This window comes from Telopea speciosissima, chromosome 7, assembly GCF_018873765.1.
Source record: "Telopea speciosissima isolate NSW1024214 ecotype Mountain lineage chromosome 7, Tspe_v1, whole genome shotgun sequence".
In the NCBI taxonomy this organism is placed as follows: Eukaryota; Viridiplantae; Streptophyta; class Magnoliopsida; order Proteales; family Proteaceae; genus Telopea; species Telopea speciosissima.
Window position 1 is genome coordinate 13,369,330 of NC_057922.1, and position 23,362 is coordinate 13,392,691.

Consider the following 23,362-nt stretch of genomic DNA (forward strand, 5'->3'; position numbering starts at 1 on the left):
TCTTCCAATTCCTAGACCACCTACGGTCTACATAGTGTCCCATCTCATAAATTCATAGGTTAATATCATAAATCCATAGGCACAATCATCTCATAATTAATATATATATTAATTATAATAACTGATTTATATATAAATAGTTAAATAAATAATGTCAGATGTATGTGTTGCCAAATGAATTAAAAAATATCATTGCATTTTCTCAATATACAATGAGTTATGACCTAGTTGGGGACTATTCCAAAACACCTAGCTGGTTTCCTAGGCTACACCTTGTCCAATACTGTTCTATTGAATTGTTTCTTGTGCCCAGTTGTTTGGCTTGTTGCTGGCCTCAACATTTGGAATTTATTATTATTTTTTATTGAGAAGTTACAGTGGTGGAGTGCACCTCTATTTGCTACCACTTGGAGTCTGTTTTTCGGTTCGTGTCCGACTGAGCTACGAAGTAGGGAAATGAGCATGGAATGTTTAAATTCGATATTCAATTCCTACCCTGTGCTGGATGCTATATGCTTAATTAAATGCTGGATTAATTGTTCTGGGTAGTTTCTGATTTATGTTTTATGCTTTGGGTGCTATTAGTGGAATGCAACTTGTATGTGGTTCATTATTCTCATTATGCTTTTCAGGAATTCTCTTTAGAATTTTGACTCTTATTGCATTGTTTTTTTTCCTATGCTGTTGTTTAGGAACACTTGCGGAGAAAGCTTTGCTTGCTGTGTTGCCTCCTGAGGATGATTTCCCATATACTGTCCGTGTCAATTCAGAAGTCATGGCTTCTGATGGCTCAACTTCAATGGCGACTGTCTGTGGAGGTATCCTTGTTTGGTACTTTGTAACAGCTAGCTCCCATCAGATGTAAATGCTTCCTTTTGGCCTATATGAAAAACTTCCCAAGTTTTTGGTGTAGGAGCTCTAAGAATTCTAGGAGCCTTATTATGATTTCTCTTTTCATTGACTGAAACCATTGTACTGAAGTGTTTGAACTCCTGTTGGGGCGCAGAATTTATAGTAGCAAGAACACTGTATGTTGAGAAAATATCTAGTGGCTATGACTAACAATAGTTGACTCTAGAAGCCATTGAATCTGCAATCTTCCTATTTTTTGGGTGTTCCTGCTTGTTTCTCTGTGGCTTCATTTCTTATCATGCTTCAATGGTTTTTCATTTCTGTAATTGATGTATAAGGTAGCAAAGTTCAGCTTAGAATTCTTTGTTATGTTTCTTGTAGGAAGTATGGCTTTGATGGATGCTGGTATTCCAGTAAGAGAACATGTAGCAGGTGTTTCAGTGGGTCTTGTTGGTGATGTTGACCCATCAACTGGAATGATTAAGGATTATCGGATATTGACAGATATTTTGGTAAGATTTCTAGTATGCCAATTTTGTGACTAGGTCAGTTTGTGATATAAAAAAAGAACATTGCAGTGCCCGAGGTCCCGTTACTGTAGGGTCTGGCAGGGGCAAATGTATGCAGTCTTACCCCCTACTTCGCAGGAGAGGCTGTTTCCAAGTTTTGAACCCGCAACCAACAGGGGTTGCAATAGCAGAACTTAACCGTGGTGCCAAGGCTCGCCCACTATCGGTTTGTGCTATGGTTCTTTTAATAAATGGCAAACCTCTTTGTGCCGTTTTCCCAAAATAATACCTGGATATATCCAAAATCCATGAGATATCATTTGATTACTTAATTGCTGGTTTGGTGCTGTATCCAAATCATACTAAACCCTTAAGCTTTGTAAACCTCAATTGAGGCCTTAAGTGATAGTTAAATCTACATGCCCATCAATCTGCTTAGTTTATGACTTGTAGCCAAAAACACTGCCATTTGTACACCATTCCCCCATTTCATATTTCATTTAATGTTAGATTCTCCTATTCCTATATGCTCCTTAATGCTCCTAGTTCTTTTCCCTAAAAATCGTAATGCAGAACCAGGGAGGGTGGTCTGCTATGGTGGGCTTCACAGAGGGAACAGTAGAAGAATTAGAAGAAAGTAGAAGAATTAGAAGAAAGGAGGGAAGGGAAGAGGGAACTCACGTTCACACACACACTCTCACAGAGCTTCACGAATAAATCTTCTCATTAATCAAATTTTCAAGTCTATTGCTGTCCTACGATTACAATGAATAAATAGAGAATAGCCTTGCATAGGAATAGAAACCTAACTAAAATAGAAACAACCCAAAATGGAAACTACTAAAATTGACCATATCTAAGAAAAGGAAACTACCTAATAAGCTCTTACGTAATCTACTCAAGAAATAAAACAAATATTGCATCCTAACTAAACTACCAGCCCTTGCCAGACCAGAAAACCGGTTTAGGACCAGTCCTTGGTTTGGGCTTCCAAAGTGGGTCATCCTGGTCCAGCCAGGCTAAGGCAACTGCATCAAATCATGGTCATAATTTTAACTTCGTATTAAACCTTGATATTCTTCTGAGAATTTTCATGCTATAGTTCCCAGAATCATCTCAATTGGTGCCACTCTGGGATTTTGAGTGTTGTTCAGCAGTCCAAGAGTGACCCCTTGTTGAACGTGTTCTCCAAAATAGAAGGAACCATATAGTCTTTATAGTCTGATCCATGTTGAAAGTTCTCTTACCCAAACCTAAAGTGTCTGGTCTGCATAATGTGGATGTCACACGAACCTGCACACACCACACACACACACAATCATTCCTTCCTTCCCCTGACCTTTAGTATTCAATGATGCTTCTCTCAACTCAACCAAGCCTTTTCCCAACCAAATGGCTTTGGCTAATTCAATGATACTTCTCTTTAAATATTGTAGAACCAAAGAGTAATCTCACTGATTGTCTTCTTTCTCTTCTATTGTACAACTGTCAATAGAATCCATCTAGGAAGAGTTCGATTTTCTTGCATTGTCATTGCTTCTTTAAATTTCAAAAAGAAAATAATAAGAGACAAAATTCTATAATTTTTCATAAATGACCAAATGATGGGGACATCAGTCCCATTCCTAAAGACTTTCGAAGAGTTTACCAACGAAGACTGTGCAGACATCTTCAGCTTGGATCAGGCTCATTTTGGTTGGACGGAGATTTCTTTCGAAATGGATTGTGGTGCTGATCTGGAGTACTTATGCTGGCCTAAGTAATTTTAATCTTTTATTGTGATTTGGGTCATATGTAATTTTGGTTCAGTTTGGTTCGGTTTGGTTCAGTTTTGGTTCCATTTGTAATTCCGGTCTAGGCCCAGGCCCACTTGGATCAGCCCCTTTAGTTGACTAGAGGACTTCTTGGAACTTGTGCTCCCTTAGGAAACAGCTCAGCTGGTGTGCTTCCCTATGTGTTGCTCTTCCCAAGGGGGAGATCAATAATTTTCTATTGTTTTGTTTTTCTTTAAGCTATGTACAGGCCATTCGGCCAGAAGTTGTTGAATGTTAAGAAATGAAATGAAAGAAGCTATTGGCTCTTGGGTCTCCTTCTCCTCTCTTGCGTGGAGCATCTTCTCCCCTCATTACCCCAAATGGATTTTCTTCTTCTTCTCTACTTCTCTGTTACAGCAGCACAGCAGGTAAGTGGTTAAGTTATTTGTTTCCCTTCTTCCCCATTCCCTCTTTCTTTCCCCCCCCAATCGAACCTGCCTTGTTCTTCTTTCTTTTCTGTTTGTTACATTATCTGCTCTACCCCATTCCCCCCTACCCGAATGCATGCTCATCACTACCCTTCCCCTTCTTGTCATATTTACTAATTAAGAATCTGGAACCCTTTTATTTTCTAACCTGATATGCACTTATACTGTTGTTAGTTTTGGTGCATCTTCTTCATATTTCCTTATGTCTTATTCTCTATTGGAATGCATGCCTAGGACTAGTACAGCATGAATTCTTTTTAGAGTATTGAAAGGTCTCTGCACTTGATTTGGTAATTTATGTATTGTTTCCCCTTCCCCATTTTGCCTATCAAATGTTTGTGGAAATGATGCTATGAGTTCTATTCTGTATTGTTCATTATTGCATAGGGGACTTTTCAATGTTTTATTAATGCATATGAGTCTGTATATGCTGCTGCTACCCATTTCTGTTGCCTGCTGTCCTATGAGTTGTAACCCATTAGTTATCCTAAATAACAGCCCATGTAGGAGCCCTAGTTTCTAGGTATCCCCCTACATCAACATGGTATCAGAGCTTGTGTTTCAGCTATCTTAGGTTGCTGTTACGTTTGGGCAATCTGTCCCACACCTTGCCATAGTTCTATCCTTTCGGTTCCAGCCTCAATGTGGACAACCTTGAGTACAGCCATTCCTTTCCTAGGTTGTTGACTGTCCTAATCTAAGTGTTTGATCCCTTGTAAGTCCACCAGGAGTGGTAGAACATACCAAAACATGCCAGGCTCCAATAGCTCTACCATTACACCTAAACAATTAGAAAGGATCTTCAAACAGAATGAAGAAACCTTAAGAGCTATCCAAGAAATTTCAGGCCGACTTAATGTCGTGGAAACATCCATGCGACAAGACCACACTGTTCAAGGTAACAGACCTAGACAAGAAGTTACCCAACAAGAACTTGAAGAGCATGATCGTAACATTGATGATCATGATAAGTATGGGGATAACTTCCTAGGCAATGGGCGTGGTCGAGGTAGAGGAAGAGGTCGAGGACCTCAAGGGCATCATTTTCAAAGGAATTATCATCCGCATCGGGTTGAGGAATTCTATGAACCCCAAGACCGAGAATTTGACATTAGGAGAATGGTCAAGGTTGAAGCCCCCTCCTTTGATGGGCAAATTGACGCCAAAGTCTTGTTGGATTGGATTAGGCAAATGGACAGATATTTTGATTTCTATGAAATGTCCGAGGAGGTTTCGCTTCCGATTTGCCAAAATCAAGCTCACAGGAGCGGCCCAAGATTTCTGGACAGAACTAGAATACCAAGAGCAGAACTTAGGAATTGAGCCTGTGTCCACATGGGTGGAAATGCAAGAGAGACTCAAAAGGGAGTTTCTGCCTATGACCTATAGGCTTCAACTTCTACATGAGATGAACACCCATAGGCAAGGAAAGTTGTCTGTAACTGAGTACATGAGCAAGTTCAATGAACTGAAAATCAGGAGCCGTACTTGTGAAGATACTGAACAGACCCTTTCTAGGTTCCTTAGTGGACTCAATTCAGGCATTCAAACACGCATGGCACCACACATGGTTCGAGATGTCCATCAGGCTTTTAGAGTTGCCTTGGAACTTGAGTCATCCATGAGGACCTTTCCTCAAAAGAAGAATTTCCAAAGTGGAGATTCAAATGCCAAAAAGCCTTTTCAAGGTTCTTCAAGTTTCTCTAAGACAACTGGTAACCCTCCTCGTCAGTTTGAGAACAATAAGGATAAGGGCATTTTGGGTGCAGCACCCAAAAAGAATGGTCAACAACAATGTTTTAAGTGTCAAGGATTTGGCCATTATGTCAGAGACTGCCCCAACAGGAATCTTTACGTTGGGAACCAGAATCTTGAAGAGGAAGACCAGGGTGAAAACCAAGATGAGAGTCAGGATGATGAGTTTGAGGATCACAATCCAAATGAGATCATTTCTGATGAAGAACAAGAGGAGAGCAATACCTCTCGATTAGGTGTTGTTCGATGCATGGTCTCGCAACCCAAAAGTGACGATGATTGACGACGAACCAATATTTTCATCACTTACACCTGTCATCAGGGTAAGAATTGCCGTGTCGCAATTGACAGTGGAAGTTACATGAATGTGGTTTCTCAAAGTGCTGTGGCTAGAATGGGACTCAAACCTCAAGCCCATCTAAAGCCATACAGAGTCGCTTGGGTAGATCAATCTACTATTCCTGTCACTCTTAGGTGTTTAGTCCCTTTGCATTTTGCGGGCTATGAGGAGAGAGTTTGGTGCGATGTCCTAGAGATGGACGTTGCCCACATCATTTTAGGGAGACCTTGGTTGTATGACCGAGATGTCACAAACTATGGGAAGTCTAACACCTGTGTCTGTGAATTTAAAGGGAAAAAGATTCGACTGACACCTAGTGCACCCAAGGAAGTAAAGGTCCCCGAACACAAGGGTAGTACCTCCAAACAAGCTCCAAAGAAAACACTCAACATTCTAAATCAACAGCAGTTTGAGAGTGAGTGTAAAGAGTTGGGGGTTATCTACGCTCTAGTTCCCAAACCAAGTAAAGCTGAATCGTCAAGCAAATTTACTAAGGTTCCTAGAGAAATGCAACCCTTGTTGAAGGAATTTGAACAACTATTCCCTAAGGAGTTACCAGATGAGTTACCACCAATGTGTGAAATCCAACACACAATCGATCTAGTTCCTGGTTCATCTTTGCCAAATCTGCCCCACTATCGTATGAACCCTAAAGAACATCTCGAGCTCAAACGACAAGTGGATGAGCTTCTTCAAAAGGGATTCATAAAGGATAGTCTAAGTCCGTGTGCAGTACCTGCTTTACTCACACCCAAGAAGGATGGCACTTGGAGAATGTGCATTGACAGTAGAGCCATCAATAAGATCACTGTCAAGTATAGGTTTCCAATACCTAGACTTGATGACATGTTGGATATGATGGCGGGGTCGTCCATCTTTTAAAAAATTGACCTTAAGAGCGGGTACCACCAAATTCGGATTAGACCCGGGGATGAGTGGAAGACAGCCTTCAAGACGAAGGATGGACTTTTTGAATGGTTAGTTATGCCCTTTGGCTTATCCAATGCACCGAGCACTTTCATGAGGATTATGAATCAAGTGCTTCAACCATTCATTGGCAAGTTCTTAGTGGTTTACTTTGATGACATCCTCATCTATAGTAATACCATGTCTTCCCACTTGGATCAATTACAACAAGCTTTTAGGGTGCTACTGAAGGCTAAACTTTATGTCAATCTCAAGAAATGCACCTTCATGAGTAATCAAGTTATTTTCTTAGGATTTGTTGTGTCAGCTCAAGGAGTAGTTGCTGATCCTGAGAAAATCAGAGCAATTGTTGAATGGCCCGAGCCTACCAATGTTCACAAGGTACAAAGCTTTCACGGCCTAGCCACCTTCTATAGAAGGTTCATTTATCGTTTTAGTTCCATCATGTCTCTTGTCACAGATTGCATGAAAAGGAAGGAGTTCCAATGGACTAAAAACGCTGCCAAGGCCTTTATGGAGATAAAGAAATTGATGACGGAAGCACCAGTCTTACGTCTCCCAGATTTCTCCAAAGTTTTTGAAGTCAATTGTGACGCTTCTGGTGTCGGAATAGGTGGTGTCTTAGGACAAGAAGGGCACCCAGTTGCTTATTTCAGTGAAAAGCTAAATGAGGCCAGGCAACGCTATTCTACATATGACAAAGAATTCTATGCGGTTGTGCAATCCCTGCGCTATTGAAGACATTATCTGTTACTGCAAGAGTTCGTGTTGTTTTCAGATCACCAGGCCTTGAAATACTTAAGTGCCCAGAAAAAGCTCAATCAAAGGCACGCTAAGTGGGTCGAATTTCTTCAAGAGTACACCTTTGTACTCAAGCATAAACCTGGTGTTGAGAACAATGTCGCAGATGCGTTGAGTCGAGTCAATATCTTGTTCAAGCACATGAGTGCTAGGCACCGAACTAATGTTTTGCTCCAAACAATGAGCATTGAGGTAGTAGGGTTTGAGCGAGTCAAGGACCAATATTCCACTTGTCCTGATTTTAGTGAGATTTTCACTTCAGTGAATCAAGATCCTCCTATTGCTCGTTTGGATTTCCTGCTAAAGGATGGGTTTCTGTTTAAAAGTGACAAACTATGCATTCTCAGGAGATCACTTCGGGATTATCTGATTTGGGAATTGCACGCTGGAGGATTCGTTGGACATTTTGGTCGAGACAAGACCATCACTCTTGCTGAAGATAGGTTCTTTTGGCCCGGTTTGAAAAGGGATGTTTCTCGAATTGTGAGTCAGTGTCACACATGCTAGTCTGCCAAGCAACAAAAGAAGAACACTGGCTTGTACACTCACCTTCCTGTGCCACATGCTCCATGGCAAGACCTTAGCATGGACTTTGTGCTTGGTCTTCCCAAAACTTCAAAGGGACATGACTCTATCTTTGTGGTTGTGGATAGGTTTTCAAAAATGACACATTTCATCCCATGTTCAAAAACTGCTGATGCATCCGATGCATTGTTCAAGAACTCGTTTCGTTTTGGTATTTCGGGCTGACCGAAATATCCGAAATATTGTATTTTTCTGGTATGTTTCGGTAGGTCATTTCGGTGGGTTTTAGGCCAAGTTAAGGCCTGAAACTTCATGGAAACCCTATTTTAGGCTATATAAACACATTTAAATGTTCAAATTGCAAAAATAGTCACCCAAAATGGTGTTTTGGAAAAATAGTCACCCAAAATGGTGTTTTCGACACTGTGAAGTTGTAGATCGGCTTCCGGTGTCTAACAAATATTTATTTAATCACAAACAAACTTATTGATCATGCATTTCCCTAAAAAAAACCAATTTTGAGATTATGGGTTTACCTGGAATAGTGGAAAGGCTTCACAGATGTGCTAAGAAGTTTGAATCTTGTGTTCTCCAAGTGGTTCCGGCGTAGATGCGGCAAGGATTCAAATGGGAAGTGGAAGAATGGAGAAGAAATGAGCAAAAACCAAAAAACCAGAGTTGTTTTGAAGTCTCGTTTCGACCGAGACTGACGAAATGTGGTCTTTTATATAAAGGGGTTTGACGAAAAATTTGAAATCTCGCGAGATTTTCAAGATATCACGAAATTTCGAGAATTTCGCTCGAGATATTGTATTTTTTCGATTCGAAGTAGCATTTCGTTTCGAGCAGCTCGAAATATCCGAAATCTCGATTGAGATTTCGCAAGATTTTGAACTATGATCCAATGTGGCCAAACTTTTTTTCAATGAGGTTGTCAAGTATCATGGTCTGCCTTTAACCATAGTGTCTGATAGGGATGTCAAATTTACAAGCCACTTTTGGTGAACCTTATGGCGGATGATGGGTACTAAACTCCGTTTCTCCACTGTGTTCCATCCCCAGACTGATGGTCAAACTGAAGTCATCAATCGGAGTCTCGGAAATTTGTTACGTTGTTTGGTTGGAGAGTATCTTAAGAGTTGGGACAGAATCCTCACCCAAGCAGAGTTTGCTTTCAATAGCTCTAAGAATAGGACTACTGGTATGTCTCCTTTTAAGGTCTGTCTAGGTTACCAACCCAGGGCACCCATTGACCTTATCCCAGCCATGTCTAGCTCTAGAACCTCCCCGTCAGCCGAGTCTTTTGCACAACATATTCATGACTTACATGCTGGTATAAGGCAGCGAATTGCGTTGAGTAATGACCAATACAAGTCCAGGGCTGATGTGCGTCGACGACTACAGACATTTGAGGAAGGTGATATGGTGATGGTGAGAATCAAGCCATAAAGATTCTCCAAAGGAAAAGCGAGCAAATTGCATGCTAGTAGTGCAGGTCTATTCGAAATTCTCAAAAGGGTAAGTGCTAATGCTTATGTCTTGGAATTACCTTCTGATATGGGAATCAGTAACATCTTCAATGTTGAAGATCTTGCCCCTTACCACAACACCCCTACTGATGCTCCTTTCTACCCCGATGACCTTGAGGACTTTCCATTCATTGTTGATGACACTTCAGTCCCTGCCCCTCCACTTCCACCCACCCCTTTGCCTCCTGTGCCTGAAACTGTTAAAGGAACAGAAAAAGTTGAGGATATCCTTGATGAAAGGATTGTTTCTTCATGTGACGGAGGAACCCGAGAGTTCTTAGTTAAGTGGCGTAATCGCCCGGAGATTGATTGCACTTGGATTCCTATCGAGGAGTTTCGAGAGCTCGACCTCGACATGCTTGAGCGCTACTTGAGTCTTTATTCACCGGAGGTGAACTCTTCAAAGCCCGGGAGAATTGATGGGGACATCAGTCCCATTCCTAAAGACTTTCGCAGAGTTTACCAACGAAGACTGCGCAGACATCTTCAGCTTGGATCAGGCTCACTTTGGTTGGACGGAGATTTCTTTCGAAATGGATTGTGGTGCTGATCTGGAGTACTTTTGCTGGCCTAAGTAATTTTAATCTTTTATTGTGATTTGGGTATATGTAATTTTGGTTAAGTCTGGTTCAGTTTGGTTCGGTTTGGTTCAGTTTTTTTGGGTTCAGTTTGGTTATGTTTTGGTTCCATTTGTAATTTTGGTCTAGGCCCAGGCCCACTTGGATCAGCCCCTTTAGTTGACTAGAGGATTTCTTGGAACTTGTGCTCCCTTAGGGAACAGCTCAGCTGGTGTGCTTCCCTATTTGTTGGTCTTCCCAAGGGGGAGATCAATAATTTTTTATTGTTTTGTTTTTCTTTACTTAAGCTATGTACAGGCCATTCGGCCAGAAGTTGTTGAATGTTAAGAAATGAAATGAAAGAAGCTATTGGCTCTTGGGTCTCCTTCTCCTCTCTTGCGTGGAGCATCTTCTCCCCTCAATACCCCAAATGGATTTTCTTCTTCTTCTTCTCTCCTTCTCTGTTACAACAGCACAACAGGTAAGTGGTTAAGTTATTTGTTTCCCTTCTTTCCCATTCCCTCTTTCTTTCCCCCCCCCCCCCCAATCGAACCTGCCTTGTTCTTCTTTCTTTTCTGTTTGTTACATTATCTGCTCTACCCCATTCTCCCTTACCCGAATGCATGCTCATCACTGCCCTTCCTCTCCTTGTCATATTTACTAATTAAGAATTTGGAACCCTTTTATTTTCTGACCTGATATGCACTTATACTGCTGTTAGTTTTGGTGCATCTTCTTCATACTTCCTTATGTCTTATTCTCTATTGGAATGCATGCCTAGGACTAGTACAACATGAATTCTTTTTAGAGTATTGAAAGGTCTCTGCACTGGATTTGGTAATTTATGTTTTGTTTCCCCTTCCCCATTTTGCCTATCAAATGTTTGTGGAAATGATGCTATGAGTTCTATTATGTATTGTTCATTATTGCATAGACTTTTTAATGTTTTATTAATGCATATGAGTCTGTATATGCTGCTGCTACCCATTTCTGTTGCCTGCTGTCCTATGAGTTGTAACCCATTAGTTATCCTAAATAGCAACCCATGTAGGAGCCCTAGTTTCTAGGTATCCCCCTACATCACCAAATCTTTTTTTGTGTTAGTACCATAGTCATTTTGTTTCTTACGGCTATCATGCAAATTTCTAGAAAATTACTATCGATATATGTTTAGTTTTCATACAGGTGTAAACCAGGTTTAAAGTATCGGGTATCGTGTATCTTATGGAAGGTTGATTTTAAGAGACGTATCGTATCATATCGGAGAAACGTATCGTACACTATAGATACGTATGGAAATAGTCAAGATACGCATGGAAATACACTTTTGGAGCAAAAAACAATATAAATAAGCAATATATAACATGTATCATGCATGAACACTAAAATGGAGAACAACGTATAATGAGACAAGAGACTTTCAGTGATTTTAGTACAAATCCTTGCAAATGATCAAGTTTGATGCATCAACTAACTTAGTTTTACCTTAATCTATCAATTTATAACAAAAAAAAGGGATTAAAAACCATGGTTTAAACGCAAAGATCAAGTATCCATCATATCAACCCAATCCCCAAGTTTTGAATAATGATAATGCCCTCCCCTACTTTCCCAAGATTCTATCAACCGTACCATAACCATTAAAAAACGACATTAAATGATGATGTGGCATGTACAAAATTTCTAAAACCCTAAAATACCCTTAACCCAACCCAACCCAACCCCAACCTAACCTAATCTAACCTAACATTCTCTCTCCTCTCACTCCTCCCCATCCCTCGCTTCTCTTTCTTTCTTCTCTGGCGATCACCACCATCGTCACACCTGCAATTCTTCTTCTCCGGCGAAACCGGTGAAAGAATCACAGAAATGAAGAGTTGCAGGTGTTGTTCAAATTCATTACTCTCATCGCACAAGTAGTTATCCTCGTGACGGCAACCTCCAGAAAAATCCCCGGAGTTCCACGCACGTTAATCGCTAGGTGTGAATCCAGCAAGGCATTTGCACGGCCTTTGAGTATGGCTGCTGCAAAACCCTAAGTTCCCACACAGTCCATAAACATTGCACCAATTCTCAGGCCGACACTAGAACATATTCCAACTTTCCATCTGCGTCGACCAGGTGAACTGCTTCAGACCGGAGGAATCAATGAAGAATCGAGTTAGCGATGGCCGTGAACTGTTGTCCTGAGAGATAACGGTGTACATGAAAGATGCTACAGCCGTGAAAGGATAGAAGAAATGGAAGGAGTAGATGTACACAGTCATCTCAGGGACGTTAGTGAAGGAATTGCTGGTCCATGTACCGGTAGACTAGTAGGTCTTATTGCTATTGAAAAGGAGTTCGAACTTGCCATACTGTGGAGGTTTTAGACAGAGAGAGTAATTACCAGGGGACTGATCAGACTCGCTTTTCCAGCACTCAACAGAGGTATTGCTAGTAATGTTCATACCTGGCAGCCATGTGTCGGCCGGAAAGTCGAAGCTTTGCTGGACGATCGACCCTCTGCGCGACAGAAGGACAAGGTTTCCAGATTCTTGGAGCTGCACACTCACTGCTTCTTCTGCATTTTCCGTCCGCTAGACGTTACGATCGTCGGAATTCGTTATCACAAGCTTGCTGTCTTCGGTAAATCGCATTACTGAGGAGGTGAGGTTTTTGATAGGATATTTTCGGTTTGCGACCCAAACTTAGGTTTGAATGGGTATGGAAGCGTCCCAGATGCCGATGTACCAATTGGATTCGTCATTCGTGCTGAAAAAACCGAGCTCGAAAGTGCGGTTCTCACTCCAAATCGTCAAATTTCCAGCAATTACAACAGATCCTAACTCCAATTTCTGGCTTCTGGTTGAGATGACAGAGGTAAGCTAATTGTTTGTTCCTTCCTTACATTGACATACCTGGTTTGTGAATTAGGCTTGTTTTGGTTTTCCCAAGAGATACTCGAATCCGCTTCAATCTGTTCTTTTCTGCAACCATCCAAGATTTTCCAGCCGCAAGGGAGCTTGAGTTCTCGATCGGCGGGTTTCTCTATTACGATTCCATCAGTCAGAAGTTCTCTTGGAAGAAATCATGTACTGTTGTCCAATTCGATCCTAGAGCTTGAGCCAAACTCAATTTCCGCTAAAATACAGAGAAAAGCAGCAGAAAACATCAAGAGATGAACTTTTACCCGCGCTATTTGAGCCATGGTTTCACGTTTTCAGATCGAGGGAGAACATTTGTTCTTGCAGATTGGCATGAAAGATTCAACCAAAAACCTAAACAGGGAGGAGAATAACAGAGAATTCGAGAGGAGAACCCACCAACGAAACAACAGAGATTCGAAAGAAAAGGAGGATAGATTTTGGCAGATATTCCTTTCTCACTTCAAAGGTTGCTGTTCACTCTACAGAATTGCGGTCTTGTTCTTTTTATTCAATAGAAGCTGACTTCAGCTTCTGGCAAACTCTTTTCCAGCTCGATTTCCTCGGATCCATTGTCTCTCCTGATTTAGATACGTAGGTAGGCCTCTAATTTTCCTAAAGAAATCATCTTGTATCAGTGTCGGATGGGTCTATGGCCATTACTGTAGGGACATTTCCTGATGATTTTAGGCATTCAAAGTAGAAATTCCTCTGCAACTCTTCATTTCTATGATTCTTTCACTGGTTTCTCTGGAGAAGACGAGTTGCAGGTGTGACGATGGTGATGTTCGCTGGAGAAGAAAGAAAGAGAAACGAGGGATGGGGAGGAGTGAGAGAGGAGAGAGACTGTTAGGTTAGGTTAGGTTAGGGTTGGGTTAAGGGTATTTTAGGTTTTTAGAAATTTTGTACATGCCACATCATCACTTAATGGCATTTTTTAACGGTTAGGGTACGGTTGATAGAAACTTGGGAAAGTAGGGGAGGCCATTATCATTATTCAAAACTTAGGGATTGGGTTGATATTATGGATACTTAGAGGGGAGGGGGATGATATTTTCCCTCTTTTTTTTTGAAACCTACCTTTTTCTGTGAAATCTTCTTCAATTTCTGATCTCAAAAACAAAATCATAGTTTGATAGTCACATGGGCCTTTAATAGCTGTATCAACGTGTATCAGTTGGTATCGACCATATCGGTATGTATCGAGTTCTATCGGTATGTATCGAGCCGTGTCTATCGATACATACCGATACGTATAGATACTGTCACAGAAACCTTTATCGTCCGATACATATCAATATGTATTGATACTCTCATAGAACCCTTTAAAAACGTACGTATCGTAAGTATCGGTATGTATTGTTCCATATTGTATCGGGCCATATTGGCCAATACAATACGATACCAATCAAGACACACTACTTTCTAAAAAAAGAGATACGCATCAGTATGTATTGTATCGGTACTGACCGATACTGATACATATTGACTGATGCGATACAGACTGATGCTGTATACCATGGATGTAAGACACTCTGGAGATGATCCAAAATGTAGGAACTTCTTAAAATTGATGCTTCAACAATTTTGTTCCACTCCATTCAACAATTTGGTTTCTAAGTTGCAAACCCCTACCGTATAAGCACTTCATAATTATGCGTGGTTAGAAGTTTTGGACCATTATTTTACTTCCCTATGAGCACAGGGCTGCCATTTTTATTCTTCCTCTTTGCTAACTTGTATGTGTCTGTTTTGATCAAGCAAAGGGTGTATTAACCACATGCTTAATTGCATATCACTATAGGGTCTAGAAGATCATCTAGGCGACATGGACTTCAAAATTGCTGGGACAAGAAAAGGAATAACTGCCATTCAGTTGGATATAAAACCTGCTGGAATTCCCTTGGACATCATCTGTGAAAGTTTGGATGCTGTGGTAAAGGGTCGTCTTCAAATCCTTGACCATATGGAGCATGAGATAAATGCACCACGCACTCAAGATGATAGGAATTCCCCACGATTAGGTAGAAAGCTTCTCTTTCATTCAAATTCTGCTTATATCAGTCATACATTTGTCTATATGAATAAACGAACAAGTTTGTGGGATCATGATATGCTTAAATATTTATTCTTTTGTAGCTACACTGAAGTTCAGCAATGACTCCCTTCGGCGCTTGATGGGCCCCCAAGGTGTTCAAAAGAGGAAAATCGAACAAGAAACAGGTGCACTTCGAACTTGAAAAGGCTCTCAATATAACTCCACCTGAATTCTGGAGACCTAAAGAAATTAGAGATCCCTAAAACTGAATCTTAAGTCAGGTAGACTGTATCTCAGCACGCAGAATTAGGCAGAACCAAGTATTCTAATCTGAATACATATATAATAAGTCCTACCATGAATAGTATTCAGTAGTTGCACTCGCAAATGAAACAGAAATTTGGATATCTGGTAGAAACTCAAAATCAGAATTTAGATTTTGAAAAACTCTTTATGTTAGAGAGGGAGAAATTTGATATCTTTCTAACTGTGTTCTGAATAGCCTGAAAATTGGATCGAATCTCTTTGATGTCAAACCCTAACTTGCAAATCAGAATGATTTCTCTGCCAAATAAGAGGTGGTTGCCTGAATTGACTTTCTAAGGGATGCAGATTGAACCAACCCAAGTATTGGGCCAGTTTTGGACCAAGAAACACTGTTCAAGTGAACAGTGTTGCAGCCCTTAGTGGAGCCAGCTGGCCTTTGAGGACGTCAAGGTGAAGGGATTGGGGGATTTCCAATCGACTCCTTGCATCTGTTAAGATTGGGAGGTTCTTGTGCACTCCTTGCATCTGTTCAGATCGGGAGATACATTTTTCAATCAATCTTCAAGCTGCTACTGTTTTGAAGATCAGTTTTTTTTCAAGTAAGTAATTTACAGATTTTTGTAATTACCTTCTTCTCATCCTCCAACCTAAGCCTACATCCCCATAATCGATTCCCATAACCCTAGCTTCATCTAAACCCTGTCCAGCCCAATTCCTTCCATCAATTATAACCAAACTTCATCCACAGCACCTTCACCCTCCTCCTTACACTCGACGGCAACCCCAGCTCCATCCTCCTATCAAAAAACCTAATTCCCCTCAATCCTACTAAAACCCGAGACCCTAACCCTAATTTTCTGAAATTCAAATTTTCAATTAAACATCATTCAAACCTACATTGTTAGCTTCCCCTAAACCTGCCTATTAATACCATATAAGATTCATCTCCATATTCATAAACCTGATCCCAGAATGGACCTAATTCCCCATTTCTGTCCAAATGGCCAGTTGATTAGGGAGGTCCTGGTTCGTTTAGCTCTTAGTAGACCTTTGTCTATCTAGGACTACATTACTAAGCAAAAATTATTTACAGATCGTAAGGGCTGAAAGGAATGGGTAATTGACTGTACTATTTCAAGGAGGCCCGACAACTCTTCACTACTTATCTTTTTTCAATCTAAGTGGCATCAGCTAAAAGCAATTCTGTTCCTACAATAGTGGGCATCATACCAGCCAAATAGATTTCTTCCTAACAAGAAGGTCTGGTAGATTGTTTTGTAAGGACTGTAAGGTTATACATGGGGAAAGCCTAATCACTCAACTTAGATTGGTGGTCCTGGTTATGTGCCTCATTATGCAAGATCATAAGATAGGGGAGCCTATTTACCCTAAGATAAGATGGTGGAGCTTGGAAGGAGACTTCTTGAATTCATTTACAGATAAAGTGGTCAAACAAGGAAAATGGGACTTTGAAGGCAACACTTATACGATGTGGAACGAGATGACAGCTTGTATTATGAAGGCAACTAAGGAGGTACTAGGGGAATCGAAAGGTAAACTTCATGTATAGGGGTGTAAAAAAAACCCGGCCAGCCCGAGCCTGCCCAAACCCCCCCCGAGCCAGGACAGGGCTGGGTCAGGGTAGGTTTGATATTTGCATGGCCTTGGCAGGGCTGGGCCTGGGTTGAGGCCTCAACCCTGTATTATATAATATATATTTATATAAGAAATAGAAGATGCGCTTTGGTGCAATGGTCAAGGTTGGTCTATTGTAACCAATTGGTCATGGTTTTGAGTCTTGAAACTGCTTCTTTGCAAAAAGAAAAACTCAATTTTTTATGGCTTGGGCTGTGATTGGGCTTTGTTAGTACTACAACTCAATGGGCTATTTTCAGGGTCAATCAGGGGCCGGGTTTGAGAAAACCCTGCCAGAGTCAGGCTGAGTTGAGGGTATGCTTGGCCCTAGCAGGGTCGGGCTAGGCTTAGGTTTAGGTTAAGTCTCCTAGGGTTGGGCTAGGGTTTAGGCCCTGCCCGGCACATTGACACCCCTACTCATGTAGCTAAAGAGACTTGGTGGTGGGATGTTGAGGTCCAAGCAGCCATCAAGACTAAGAAAACTAGTTTTAAGACATGGCAAAGGACAAAGGAGGTAGAGGATCTAAAAATGTATAGATTTGCCAGAAATGAAGGTAAGAAGATTGGGGGGAAAGTAAGGGCGAGGAAATATGATGATCTTTATAACAATCTGAACCCAAAGAAGGGGTAAAAGCTATATACAAGATAGCTAAAGTAAGAGAAAGGATGAGTTGAGATTTCGACCATATTAGATGTATTAAAAGTGTAGAGGTAGAGTACTAATAAGGGATGAGGACATTAAGAAGCGATGGAATGAGTATTTTTGCAGCCTACTAAATGAAGACTTTTCGAGTAATAGGTCCCTAGAGAGTTGTATTACTCATCGTGACACCACATGTCACAAATATATATACAAAATTTCGGTGTCTGAGGTAAAAGATGCTTTAAGAAAGATGAAAGTAGGCAAGACACCAGGCCTAGACGGAGTCCCAATAAAAGTGTGGAAGAGCCTTAGAATCTATGGTCTAGCCTGGCTAACCAAGCTATTTAACAAGATTATGAGTACAAAGAAAATGCCAAATGAATGGAGGAGAACATTGTGGTTCCGATTTTCAAAAATAAAGGTGATATTCAGAGCTACAATAACTATAGAGGCATAAAACTAATGAGTCATACAATGAATTTATGGGAGAGGGTTATTGTCTTATTGATACCCACCAAAGAAAGGAAATTATTATGTCGGAGAACCAATTTGACTTTATGCTAGGAAGATCCATGATGGAAGCTATATTCTTACTTAAGAGATTGATGGAAAGGTATAGAGAGGGCAAGAAGGATCTCCATGTGGTTTTTATTGACCTAGAGAAAGCCTATGATAGAGTCCCTAGAGAGCTAATCTAGCACATTCTAGAGAAGAGAAGGGTGCCATGTAAATATTTAAACATAATTAAAGATATGTATGATGGTGTGGTGACTAGCATAAGAATTGAGGGGGGTCAAGGTAGTGAATTACTATTGGGCTTCACCAGCTATGATGTATGGCGCGGAATGTTGGGCAATTAAGAAGTGTCATATAGATAAACGAGGTGTAGTGGAGATGAGGGTGTTGAGATGGATGTGTGGCAAGACTAGGACGGATAAAGTTTGGAATGACATTAGGGCCGAGTTGGGAGTAGCTCCTATACATGATAAGCTATGAGAGAGTCGTTTGAGTGGCATGACCATTAACGGAGGCCTTGGGATACGCCAGTTCGGAGGAGTGATTTGGATCAGATTGAAGGAACTAAAAGAGCCAGGGGCAGGCCCTTAGTGAAGTGGTGAGGAAAGACATGCATAGCTTAGGTCTCGTATCTTGTATGACTTCGAACAGTGCTGGCTGGAGAGCTAGAATCCATGTAGCTCTGTAGGCTCCCCATTTAGTTGGGGTAAGGCTGTGTTGTAGTATCAGAAGTAAGGACTGATACTGATTTAGTTCCTTCCACTTGCCTTTCAAAGCTCAATAATATTCACCAAGGGATTTGTCACCCTGTTTCAGTTTAAAATATCTCCTTAAATTTGATACACATGAGAAATACTCTGGTCTTGGCTAAAACTCTCATAAACAGGATCCAAACTTCTTTAACAGTTTGATAGAACATAAAATTGGCACTAACAGTGTGTTATACTATTCCATTGCCAACTCTAAAGTAAATAATAATATTTCATCCATTCTAGATAAATTTTGTCATCCTCATTAGGAGGGGTATCAGACAGAATATGAAGTTTTCCCCTTGAACCAATATAAGTAATCTAAATTGGCCGTCTAAAACCAGCCGCAGGTGTAGGGATTCTTCCCTACACCAGTATGAGTAGCCATCGGGTAGGTGTAGGGGAATCCCTATACCAGCAGTACAAATCGTGGGCTGAGTTAGGATTTTAATTTTGTTATTTGTTAAGTCAGTTTTTATTGAGTTGTAATTCTAATTAGGATTCCTAGTGCAAGTTTGAATCCTAGTTAGAAGTCCTAGTTAGTATTCCTATTTCAATTATGAGTCCTAGTTAAGTTGTTAGTCATAGTTAGAGTTTGAATTCTGTCCAGCCATAAGGCTATATGTTGTAAGAGCTCTTGAGAGCCTCCCACGATTTATGAAGAAGAAAATTGTTTGATGCATTCCACTGTCCTGAGATAGGCTGTGAAGGTGGGGCTGGGATAGCCTTCACCAGTTCACTGTTTCTCTCCTTCGAGTGCATTCAAATCTGTTCAAGTTTGCTACTGCCGATTGTTTGAAGTTTCATAGCTCAGTTGTTCAGATCTGCTATCAGTTCAAGGGTCCATCCAACAACAAGTAAGTATATAATCTCCATCCCCAAACCCTTCTGATCCGAATCCTCTAAACCAAACCCTAACATCCCTCCATCTCCAAACATCAATCCCATAACCTAAAACCTGCCCAGCCTGAATCCACCAACAGAAACAGTCCAAACTTGGACCGAAGCTCCTTCTCACTGTTAGGGAAACTCGATCCAAGCCCCTGCCCACAATACCCATTATAACCCCTAGATTCCTACATTATTCTCCCTTCAAAAAACTCGAAACCCTAAACCTAATTTACCATCTATTCAAGTTTACTCATCTAACTCGATTAGAACATCTCAGGACCTTCACTGGAAGGTTCCCCTACATCATCTTACCATAACCCATCCATCAAACCCTAGACCTATTCAAACTCTAACCCTAATTTCATTATTTACCTAATTCTGCCCTAGCCGTTCCCATTAAACCCTAGCAGATCCTGGTTCTGGTTCTAGTTGGTTTTATCCCCACCTAGGATTACATTAATAAGCCTTCACAATTTGTTCTCACGGTAAAAAGTTTGATGCATTCAACTTAGTAGATGAAATCGTTAATGTATTTGCATCATTACATAGTTTTCCATCAATGACGTAAGTGTAAAAATCAACCAATATACTCACCAAAAGAGAGAAAATCCAGAACTCACACTGCCAGCCGAAAACAGTCGCAATCAACTTCACCAAAAGAGAGAAAATTCAGAACTCACACTGCCAGCCTAAAACAGTCACAATCAACTTCATGGTTACTAATAGATGTAAGAGCTGCTGCTGGTACGCTTAGAGATCCCCAGCAATTGAACAGATCACTTTGTAACAAGAGATAACCAGACAACCAACCAATAAACACAGCAAAGAGAAGAGACGATGGAAGAAGGAACCGTTTCTGAACCATGATAGTCCAGAATAGAATGACTATTGTGGGCTGCTTTGTATTTATAAACTCAATCAAGAATCCAACTTATTTTACAACTCTAAATAAGTAAACAAAGTAAGACTTAAAAAGGAAACCAAATCACACTAAATAGTCTAGGACAGCTAGATAAATTAAGGACATATCACGATAGGAATATCTCCTATCGTGATTACTTTAACACACTCCATTACCAACAGTTGAATATCCAATAATAAACACTAACACATCGAGGCATGACATTGATCCTTCCCTTCTATTTCTGATTTGATTTAGAACGAGAGATTATAGTGCACATCACAGACATGCCCCCCTAACAAGTAAGCAACCATTAGCCTGCGGCACACAAACTAAGTAACAGAAAAGGGAAATTGATTCCTGATTCAGTAGGAGAGATATCAGGAATCGTTTCTGCTTTTATGCTACATATTCATTTATATCTCCGAGGGCGGACCTTGGTGCAATGGTAAGGTTGCTGCATTGTGACCAAGTGGTCATGGGTTCAAGTCTGGAAACAGCCTCTCTGTGAAAGCAAAGGTAAGGTTGCATTCATTATGACCCTCCCCAGACCCCGCAGTGGCGGGAGCCTCATGCACTGGGTATGCTCCTTATTCATTTATATCTCCATTGCTGCCCGTAAGCTGGCTCATGGATATTGAACATGCCCAATTTGCTCAAAATACAAAGAAACTTGACAGTCCTTAGTCCTTCTTTCAGAACATAAACAAGCGTATCTCAAGTGATAGAAAAAGTTATACAGAATTGCAGATGACACAATTATCTACCTACTTTTGTTTGTGGATTTCTCATCATGCTCTAAGCCTCTAATGTAATCCTTTATTTAGAAAAAACAAAAAAAAGGTTTTTCTTTTAATCATCATTGTCTGGACTATTTTCTAGCTGAATAACATAGATTGACTATTTTATGTTGACATATTTTTAATGCATTGTATAGATAAATGCATATAGTTGTGTGTAAATGTGCGAAACACATGTACGATGACAAGAATGACTATGGATTACATTTAGATATCAGACTGTTCTCTATTTAATTGGTTTTAAGCTTCAGGCGTACATGGAATCCATGTGACTGTCCTGGATTTGGAGAAGTACCAGCCCTAATTGTTCAGTTTTAAATCTGTAGTTCACTGCAATAGTTGTGTTTTGACATTATTACTAGGCTACTAGCTTATCCCTGTTAAATTATTTCTCTTCCTTTTTGGAAAATTTAGGTGCACGACTCACTGTGAGTGATGGGGCACTTACTATCCTTGCTAAGAATCAAGAGATAATGGAAAAGGCAAAGGGAAAGGTACGTCTCCAGTTCGTATCAAGCTATTTCATAGCTGCCATTAGATTTATTTGAACTGGCCTGTTGGAGACTTGGAGCGAGGTATTCTTTTGAAGTTGGTCTACATTCCTATGAACTTTTAGAATCCTTGGATAATCTATTTTAGCTTTCTTAGGGGTTGAGATTACTTGTCAGAAAATTTCCCAGCATTGTTATCTAGGTCTTGACTTGGCCAGCATTTCAAATAAATATGGAGCGACTGTAGAGATGACATCATGGTTTGGTGAATGCCCTAGATCCTAATTGATGCTAATTAGCAAGTATGATGGTCATTATGAATTCTGCAATGGCTGGTCTTACTCCCTGATTCTTTTTCCAAGTCAATGTAGAATCTTTGTTATTTTGTGTGACTGCATTAGAAGTTCTCATTGAATCTAGTTATCCTGAATCCATGCTTCTGTAAGCTCATCTCTAGATAAAAGGTTATCTTGCTGGATAGTTGGAATTTTTTACGTGGAAAGGTAAACATATCAGAAGGTAACACTTCATTGATACATAGTCATTGTTTTTTAAGCCTGGAGTCACTTCTTGCTGGTTGAGCTAGCAGGAACAATGCCATACATCCTGGCAATTCAGTTTGAACTCCAACTGAAAAATGTGCCAAAACCTTGATACAAGTGTTGGCTGGCTGGGTGAACAAAGACCTGATATAGTGATGTCTGCTGCAGTCCTGACCATTTCGTTGTTCAGTATTTTATTTCGCACAATTATGAGTTCCCCCCCCCCCCCCCCAAAAAAAAAAAAAAAAAAAAAAACCCCGCCCTTTCCCAACCCCTGTTGTGTGGTGGTTTTCTTTTGTCATTTAGAGCTCAAAATGGACTGTCCTCCCGATTGTTCCATGTGGAAGTGTGATTTAACAACTCTCTGCCATTGGAAATCTAGGGAATGGTCTAGATTGGCATATGTTAAATTTCGGATTTGTTCGATCATGTACCTCCCATTGGCATTTTCTCCTTGTATTTTCAGCTATTCTATTCTTCAGTAAGTTTCATTTTTTCCACTGGATTTTCAAAGTGTTGTTTTGTATTTGGTTGACTCCGTTCAAGCTGAAACTTGAAGTATGAGCCGGGTGCTTTGGGATCTACCTCTCTACAAAATTTTAGACCCATCCTACGATCCTACCTGCAACGACAGATATTTGTGCCATCCAAATGTTCCATAGTGGACATGTGATCCAACCAACCTGCTCCCTGGTAGTTTTTCTATTGAAACTAGTTATATTTCTTATTTTCTTTTGTTATTAACATCCCGAAATATTATGAAATGAAATACAAATTGAAGTTTATGCCTTATAATAGTTCCATATGAAAGTTGTGAAGTTTAAAAATACCATTGGGCACAAATATTAACTTGAGGCTTCTTGAAAAATAATTGCAACCATAATTAGTTTCTTTTGGTGTGTGTGTGTGTATTAATATTGTTAATGGGCAAAGTCAAAAGGATGAC

The 23,362-nt window shown here is 40.4% G+C and overlaps 1 protein-coding gene and 1 long non-coding RNA gene across 2 annotated transcripts in view; one reads left to right on the plus strand and one right to left on the minus strand.

Annotated features, from left to right (window-relative positions):
• Positions 1-23,362, plus strand: part of LOC122669872 (polyribonucleotide nucleotidyltransferase 2, mitochondrial-like) — a 65,665-nt gene that overhangs the window by 23,905 nt on the left and 18,398 nt on the right. The window contains exons 9-13 of the mRNA XM_043866750.1: positions 693-818; positions 1,234-1,364; positions 14,748-14,967; positions 15,083-15,166; positions 21,798-21,877. Coding sequence (XP_043722685.1) covers positions 693-818; positions 1,234-1,364; positions 14,748-14,967; positions 15,083-15,166; positions 21,798-21,877 — 641 coding nt within the window. The remainder of the gene's footprint in view (positions 1-692; positions 819-1,233; positions 1,365-14,747; positions 14,968-15,082; positions 15,167-21,797; positions 21,878-23,362) is intronic.
• LOC122669873 lies at positions 6,677-14,225 on the minus strand. Its single transcript, XR_006334089.1, has 3 exons — positions 14,213-14,225; positions 9,275-9,281; positions 6,677-6,850 (listed from the first exon to the last, which is right to left on the minus strand). It is a non-coding gene; the product is annotated as an uncharacterized LOC122669873 (long non-coding RNA).